The following is a 9,545-nucleotide window of genomic DNA, read 5'->3' on the forward strand; positions in this document are numbered from 1 at the left end:
TCATCCTCAAGTCATGGAGATATGTCATTTCTTTATAAAACACTCATACATGCTTTGAATAAATCAAAATATCTTGTATAATTATAACAATTCCTTCAATCTGGTTTGAAGAAAAACTTTATCCTCTCTCTCTCTCTCTCTCTATATATATATATATATATATTTTTTTTGGTCAATCTAAATTGACAAAGTAATAAGTATTACCAGTAATCTTTAAGTGTTGAAAAATAGTAAAATTTTGTGTATTTGTCTTTTTAATTGAGAATGATGATGATTACCACCCTTTCAACAAATGCTAAAAGAAACAAAAAGATTAAAGGCTTCCATTGTAGGTAGTAATAGTGAAGGTCTTCCCAAAGGACCAAAACTTCAAAAAGAAGGAATGAAAGGTCCAGAAAGGGAAGGGTTTGGGGCATTATTTTAGGCCTTTGACAGCATGAGAAAACCTAACAATTTAAATCCTAGATCAAGAGAAATGCATGAAACTCAAAATACATTACACAAACGAAGAGCAGAAAGGATGAATCACTAAATGCTTCGCTTGAATGATGAATTTCACGAATTAAATTCATTGTGTAATTCACCATTCATATCATAAGAGGGACTACCATATCACCATGTACTCTAAAAGTACTTAATCATTTTCTAGAGGAAGTAACATTAATACATTTATCATTTATTTTAATAAATGACTTAGAGATTAATACTTATCCTTTTATGTTATAGATATAATTTCAATTATGCTTATACAGAATAGAAATATCACTAATCTATAAGAAAATTGAGATAATTAATCTATAGTTACAAATTATTTTACAATATTTTTACAAACGGTTGATATAGTTTTTATTAGTTTTCACCTAGGCCCACCACTAATATCACTTTTTTTATTTACCAATAATCACTCACTACATCAGCAATTTGTAAAAAGTTTGTATTCCTAGCATTATTCAATTGAGATAAATGCTTCTAAGTTTACTCTAGCAAAAATCAGCAACGCCCAATATAATTAATGACGAAAAATAGCAAATATCAATAAATTCCTTATAGTCTTGTAGGCTTGTTTATCTGTATTCTTCTTAAACTCCTTCCACATAATCCTTAATTCGTTTCCTTTCAAAATAATAATAATAATAATCGGTAATTGTTGGAGCTCCATTCCGACCGCATCCATACGGAATTCCCCAAAAAAAAATTTCCTTCCTATATGAATATGTTAGAGGATAAACTTATTCTGTTTTTGCAGACATATTGTCATTGTTTATTAACGAAAGCAGCTTTTTGATTATCAAGAAATAGAAAGAATAAAGCAACTTCTTCAGGAGCTAATTAACCTAATCAATGCCGTAAAAGAAAGCTCCTCAATGGTTTTTTATGTGGTGATTTGATTGGTGAAGCACTGTAGAAGTAGTATTAGGTTCTTATGCATTGCACCAAAAATTGAGAAATTCTATTTTACAGTTAAGATTTTATATATAATATATATTCAACTATATATTATGATATCATGTATTTTCTATTAAAATTTTAAATAAAAAGTGTTACTAAATTCACTTTAAATTTTCAATATTTAACATGAAACATGAATTGGATTCATTTTAAATGAAGATGATCTTATTCAACTTGCAAGATAGATAGGTCATGGTATTTTTATTGTTTCAATGTCAAAATTAGATCATATAGAGAATATATACTAATGAAAATAAGCTCATCCAAACACATAGAAAATTATGACTTTAATTAACTGTAATTAATTCTTATCGTAGGTTACTTTTCTAGTGCAAGGCTTTTCTCATTTTTTGCAAGGTTCCACTAGGTTAACGATCACGTCAACAAATGATTATGACCACTCCAATAACAACTGTAACAATAAACATTATTTTAAAACTCATCATAATTATTTATTTACAAGCTACAACTATAACTGAAAGAAGAACCAAAGAGTAGACCATAACTAGTAGCTAGGAAGGCACTAGTTTTTCCCTGCCTTCAGAAGATTGAAAAAAAAAGGGAAAAAAAAAACAACTGGTAGATGAAAAGAAATGCATAGAAATTCAGTTCAATAAAAATTAAAGCAGATACCCATAAGCAAAATCGTAGGCATTAGGGATAGTAGAAGCAGCATCAACTTTAGGCTTGCTCTCAAGAAATTCAACATATTCTATACCATTCATCTCCAAGTGTGGTAAAGAATTAGGAGCAGACTCAAACAAAATCTTGTTGGCTTGTTTTGCTACATTCTTCTTTAGCTCCTCAATCGAAACCCTTAATTGCTCTAACTCATGTAGCCCAAGCTCATTGATTGGAGCGTCCCACCAGCATTGTCTTTGGTTAGCCCTCCTCATGTGGTCAAGTGCTTCTCCATACTTTTTCTCAGCTTCGACTTGATTGATAATTTGAGTGAGATAATTGTTGAGCTCACGAACATTAGCATTTTGATGAGCTTCAATGAGCTGGTGTTTCTTGGACCCTAAGTTAGGGTTTCCAGTAAGAAAACGATCAAGTATAGGCTCAACGTTGGGGTGACCAAATGAGAAAATCTTGCCCGCTGGTGAGAAAACAACAATGGCAATCTCAGCCCCACAAAGTGTACAAAGCTCACTAGCTTTCTTAAAAAGCCCTGACCGACGTTTGGAGAATGTAACATGTCGATGACTTTTGCTCAGAATTTTTGTACACCCTGTCTTTTTGCGACCCATGCTAAGATTTTGCTTTGCCATAGCTAAACCTATCAGAGATTCAACTCGACTAGACTGAAAGGAAAAATACTTGTTTTTTTTATTTGGATTTTCTGTGCTTCTGCCGGGAAAACTGAAAAGTGGGTACTTATATAGGGTCTTTTGCGTTAACTATGTAATTAATTACTACTAAAACTATCATTTGTGTGTCTTAATTGTCAATTACTTTGTATTATTAATCAAAGATTTGGACGTTACAAAATCTTCTTTACTGTGTGGATGATAACTATGACATAATTATCTATTTATAGGTTTATAATTAATGATCATTTAACCTTTAGAGGTCATAATATAGCATATTTGAGGCGGGTTTATATCTTAATAAATTGGAATTAGAATTGAGTTTGACTTTCCTTCACAATAGATTAAGGAAAAATACTTTACATTTTTTGATCGAAAAAAGGAACTTTAGATTTACTTCTAAAATCGCTTTCATACATACAGCTGTTATCTTTTCCCTTTTCCTCCAAAAAAAAAAAAAAGCTAATATCTTTTCCTAAATTAAAAAAAAAAAAAAAAATCTCTTACATACATGATGAACCAAGCTAATCCAATCTGAAGTAGGCCATAGAATAAAAGGCATTGCCCTTTGTCTTGGTATTATTTTTTTTAATAAAGTTTCTACCTATAGCGTCTACTTCTAATAATTGCACACTTTATTATTAAATCAAAACACAAATTGGTATTACAATGAAATTTTTTTTTTTTTGGTTGAGAATTCACATTGAAAAAGGTTAGAGATGTTTTAAAAAATAATTTTATTTGGAATAGATAAAATTTTATGCAAACCATAAACTAATACGAGATGATTTTGTATGTGATATAATAAGAACCTCAAAACCATCTTTAATACTATTATATTATTAATTACTATGAAACTAATGCGAGGGAGATGCCTCCTTGATGACTGTCTTTAAGCATTGCAACTAAGCACCAAATACAGAGTTCCTGGTTCGTTTAAGTGGCTACAGTCTGGAATAGCTAGTAAAGTTGGGTTGGTCTCACTCTCAAGCAGAAATATGAAAATTATACAGAAAGAAAAGTCAGTTTCCACAATCCTAGATTTGTTTTAAAATTGTACTAGGCTGAATCTTCACGAACGTTCATTAAGATATTGTGTGACGCAGAAATATGATCCACGATCCCAGAATGCAATCACTAAAATAGCTCATGACGTACAGTAATACACGGTCTAAATCCTAAAACTACAAACAAGGTTGTGAAAGAATTTATAAAGAAAAAACATATATACTTGTCTTTATAGTCCATACAATTGTGGACATGTAGATACGCATATTATGCACACGCGTGCACTCAATACATATAATACTTAACCAATTTAAATAATAATAATAAAAAAGGATACTCATATGAATACTAAGTGGTATTTTAATGTTATAAAACCCATTGTTATTAATTCCATTTTGGACCCATTTCGGTTTGTCTAGTGGAACGAAATATTTCGGTACTGGCCTATTTCGGCGTACCGTTTCAGGGTGTTTCGGGGTTTCTAAAAAAAAAAAATATATATATATATATATATATATATGTATATGAACACACACGTATACAACCTATTATTTACAATTTATTGTGTAAGAATTGTGAAAATGTTATCAATATAACATTTTTCTAATAATAATATTTAAAAAAAAAATTAATATTAATATAAAGTTATAAACCATTGTACACAATGAGGAAAATAAAAATAATACATCTGACATTTGCTTTTGAATTTTTTAACTCTTTTTGTCATTTCCAAAGTCACTCACATGATGGGCTCAGAAAAGTTGAAATTTGAAATCAATAAAAGACTCTAGGAGACACCAGGACACTCAAGACAATAGAAAATAAAAGAACAAAAGACCAGTCCCACTAACCAGTGGATACAAAATGGAGAAGAAGAAGATGAAGAAGTGGGCTAGGACGCTAGGTTCATTCAGGCAAATGGTAGGCCGGTGTCGTTTGGATCTTTATTTTTTATTTTTTTTAAATTTTAATAACAAGCTAAATCCTGTACTGGCCGGAATTTACATCTTGGCCGAAATTGTCTGGAATGGCCCAAAACGGCTTGAAATCTGACTCGAGGTGGAACGTGGGGTATTTTGGTACCAGTTTACATATTGATACGAAAAATTCCGGCCATTTCGGCTGGAACGGAACGGTATCAATAACAATGATAAAACCCATAAAAATATAACAATCCGTTATATTGTGTTAATTTTTTTTGGGCTTTTATATATGAATAAACCTTGATGTAATTTTTTTTTATCAAATTTTTACTTATAATTCTCATGTAATGATTTTTAGTAAGTAAATAAATCCCAAGAACAATTTATGTTAATTGTATTTAACTTTATAAAATGATTAAATCATAAAAATTTTAAGCCATATCATAAGTACCATTTGTGCATCAAATACTTTTGAGTTCAACTTAAAAATAATATTAAATTATAAAGTTTATTATATAACTGTTTTTTAAATTTATTACTTAAACATTTATTTTTGAAAAATAATAAATATCATATAAAGAATTTGAACTCTTAACCCTTTTAAAGGTAACATTTTTTAATTTTATTTCTTTATATTTTTTATCTTCAATTACAAATTTCTTTCTTTATTATTATTATTATTTTGAATCCTTCCTTTTATTTTACCTCTTAACTTTAAGATAAAATAGGAAACGTCAAGGGCCTTTTACCTTAATCAGCACCTTCTCATACACAAAGTTCTTGGGAGGTTTAAGGAGGGGGGAGGGGGGAATTTGAGCTGCGAGATTAACAATATATTGTAACTATCTCAAAAAATATATATATATATACACACACACACACACATATATATATATATATATATGAAACATTTTTTTTTTGTAATGTTTTTTTTAATAGGTTTGACATATAAAAGAAAATTAAAGAAAAAATTCAAAAATGGAGAAGAAAAAAGGGAAGAAGAAGACCATTTATAAGGAAAAGGGGCAAGGGGGTTGGGCCCTCTTGACCCCCTACGCTGCTCTTGTTAGTATGTTTTTATAATTTATTTGAACATTTGTAGGGAGAGAAGAGTAGAGGGTAAGGGAGAGGAACTTTGCCTCTACTTTAATTAAAAAGTTGTAGTTTCCATCATGTGAAGAGAGAGGGCAATCAACCTGCTCATTTCCTTGCTAGAAGAGCAGTTTTATCTACATATTTTGATGTATAGGTAGAAGAACAACAACTAGATTTGGATGATGTATTCCAAAATAATTTCATTCATCAATAAAATTGAACCTTACTTTTTCTTATTTAAAAAAAAAAAAAAAAAGACATCCAAACTAGATTCATTAAGCTTCCTCAGTCATCTCATTCTACTTTCCTCGCCTCCCCCTCCATCCAAACACAATCTCATGGATAAAATTAAGGCATGAGGTTAACTTTATGATGTCCCACTATAATTCCATTTCATATTTGGAAAGGAAAAAAAAAAAAAAAAACTCAAGTCCTCATTCCCATCAATCTTCTTAGATATTTGAACCCTAAATACAGAAGGTGTTAACCAGTTGAGTTACTATTTAAATTTGTATACTAAAAAGAGTCATCTCGTTTGTATAGGGGCTTAAGGAAAATGAAAGCTATATATAAATGTGGAATACTCATAGTTTGACAAAATATTTATATTCTAAGGCAATTTTAATGGAGGAATCACTTTGAAGTGTTCCCAAGATGAAGGGTAGAAGTTTCACACCCAAGAACTTTGGATCTCATAAGGCTTTTTATTTTATTTTATTTATATTTTTTTTTCTTGATGAGGGATCTCATGAGGCTTTGAAAACCACTAGCCACTAGGCCAATCCCTTGGGGGTTAATATATGTGTATTTATGTATATGTATAAGTCATCATTATCCTATTCTAAAAAGAAAAGAAAAAAAGTCATTATTATCCTAGTCATTATATATTCTCTAATTGTAATTGAAAATTAATTATTTTTTTTAATTTAGTTTAAGTGATATTAAGAATACAACAAATTTTAGCTTTTTCAAATTGATTTGTCATTAATTTTAAAAAATAATAAAAATTAGACATTCATTTAAAATTTACTAGTTATCTAGGTTACACGGACACGCCATTTTTGGCGTCGTGTCCGCGTCCGATACGTGTCGGACACCAGAACGGGGACGACGCGCCAGATTCCGGTGTCCGGCGGTGTCCCTTTTCTTTTTCTTTTTTTCGCTTCTCCGACACGGCTCCGACACGGCGCCGACGCGGTTCCGACGCCTCCGACACGCCACCAGTGAAAAAAAAAAAAAATCACAGATTTTGACCGGAACTTACCAATGCCATTGATTTTGTGATAACCCTAAAATAATATAGCAAGTTTAGAGTCTCTTAGACTGAAAGTTGAAACCACATCTCAAGATCTTCTCAACCCACCCTCCCTCTGTCGCTGCCGCTGCCGCTGCCCTCTGTCCCTCGCCGGAGTTAGATCGGACCGATCGGCGAGCTCCGACGTCGACGCCGTGCCATCTGTCCTCTGTCCCTTCCGATCTCTCTCTCTCTCGGCGCGGACCGATCTCTTCTCTGTTCTCTCTGTCTTTTTTTTTTTTTTTTCTTCTTTCTTTCTTTCCGATGTTAACTTGAATCTACTGTTACTTATTATAACGCATTTTGCTTTTTTTTTTTGTTGTGTTTTTTTTTTTTTTTTACTGCTGCTGTGGCATGTGGCCTGTGTGCCCTCCGTCCTTTTTTTTTTTTTTTTTTAATATATATATATATATATTTTAATATTAGTCATAACTTATAAATTTGTTTTCGTGTGTCCTGCTATAGTTTTATTTTTTTATTAAAGTTAAATATTGTAGGTAATTTTACTAAAATGAATATTGAAAGTGCTTGAAGATTTTGTGTATTATTGTAGTATTTTGGGTGTTAGTTTACTTATTTGTAGTTCTTACATAATTTAAATTCTAAACATAAATGTATTTTGTCTAAAAATATTAAAAAATATGCTTAAATATAAAATTTAATTAATTATTTAACCGCTGTGTCGTGTCCTTATTTTTCAAAAATTGCCGTATCCTTGTGTCCGTGTCGGTGTCGTGTCCGTGCAACATAGCTAGTTATATTCATTACCGTGTCATTTTGCAATGGTTATGTATAATCCTAGAATTTTCCAACTAATTTTTGTAGACTTAATTGTCTAAACGAAACCTATTAAATAATTGTTGACCAAAGAAATCTAACGGATCCAGCCTAAAGAAATTTACCTAACTCTTGCCTTCGCTTTTAATATAAAAGACACATTAGATATCAAATAGTTTGGATCTATCCTAACGATATATATATATATATTCCCCTTTTTTGAGAAGACAGAACAATACTTAATACTTCTTCTTTTTAAAACAAAAATAAAATAGTTTAATATATATTTAAATCCTTTTCGGTGTGTAGTTCTGTATTTTTCCGACCCAAAAAAAAAAAAAAAAAAAGATTCTGTGTAACTTTTCTATTTTATGTATTTTTACAGATTTTCTTCAAAAAAATAAAGTATTGTTACAGATAAACATCTAGCCATCTAGGCGTGTTTTGCACGAGGGGAAACAAAATCAAGTTCTTAAGAAACGATTTATTTTTGGGGTACGAACTTTCTCGATGAAGGTGGTAAAATTAAGAATACTTACTTGGGACTTTCTAAAAATATTTGAATAATTTATATTGTTGTAGGCATATGTGATATACCAATTAGAGATTCTATCCATCTACACTATTTCGATGATTTGTCATTTTATACTCCTAGAAAGAGGAAAAAAAAAAAAAAATCAATCGTTTTTGTAATTATGATCATTAAACTCTATATATTGGCAAGGTTCAAGTGATAGTACAAATGGTAAGGACATCTTTTGTAGTGTCACATAAGGGTGTATGTGGTTCGGTGTGATCAATTTTGGAGAGGTTTTTTGCATTGTGCCTATAGGGTGTGGTTTCACCCTATGCTTGACCGCACCTCACTTTTGGAGGGTATTAATTGGTCAATACAAGGTGTGGTTAATCCTAACGGCTCGGTGCAGTTTGTTTAGCTATGTGGGCTAGGTTTTTAAAATTATTATTCTAAAATTTGGGCTTTTTGGCCTCTAAAAATAGCATTTTGAGCCCATTTTGACTTCTTTTTAATTGGACCCTTCTTTACAAATGGCTCATTTTTCCCCCAAATACTACGTTAAACCCTTATAAAATAGAATTTATAAAACATATGATTTATAAAATGCCTTATTAGATTAGATAATCAAACAATAACATCAACTTTCTCGGTGCTAAAATCACAATAACAACAAGATAATCAACTAAAACCATAATAGCATGATATAATAAACTAAAATCAAAACAGTATAATCAATTAATAGGATGACCAACAAATAAATTTACAATATTTGAGCCCTAGAAACAAAATCAAATAGCAAACAACATGAGTGAACTTATAAAAAAATAAAAATAAAACTAGAAGCAAAATCAAACACAAACATGAAAGTTCGACACAATAGGGTGAACTAAAAACAAAATATAAAATAACCCTAAAAACAAAATCAAACAGCAAAGAAAAAAAAAATCAAAGGTTTTTTCATAGGTGGATCTCATCAAAGAATTTTAACACTAAGATCAATGCCTCATTCATAATAGAGGCCCATCATATTTTAGAAAGTTTCCCCATTTTTTTCTCTTTTATCAAACTTATTTGGACCTATATATGAAGTGAGCCATGACACTTTGAGGCCCACACCAACACTTCTTTTTCTTTATGTTTTGTTTTGTTTTTTTTTTTTTTTTTTTTTTTTT

General features: G+C 30.6%; 1 protein-coding gene across 1 annotated transcript; it reads right to left on the reverse strand.

Annotated features, from left to right (window-relative positions):
* Positions 1-2,069: 2,069 nt before the first annotated feature.
* Positions 2,070-2,720, reverse strand: LOC115966674 (agamous-like MADS-box protein AGL61). Its single transcript, XM_031085855.1, has one exon. It carries the CDS (start codon positions 2,718-2,720, stop codon positions 2,070-2,072), a length of 651 nt encoding a protein of 216 aa, XP_030941715.1.
* Between the last annotated feature and the right edge of the window lie 6,825 nt (positions 2,721-9,545).

Source organism: Quercus lobata, chromosome 11 (genome assembly GCF_001633185.2).
Source record: "Quercus lobata isolate SW786 chromosome 11, ValleyOak3.0 Primary Assembly, whole genome shotgun sequence".
In the NCBI taxonomy this organism is placed as follows: Eukaryota; Viridiplantae; Streptophyta; class Magnoliopsida; order Fagales; family Fagaceae; genus Quercus; species Quercus lobata.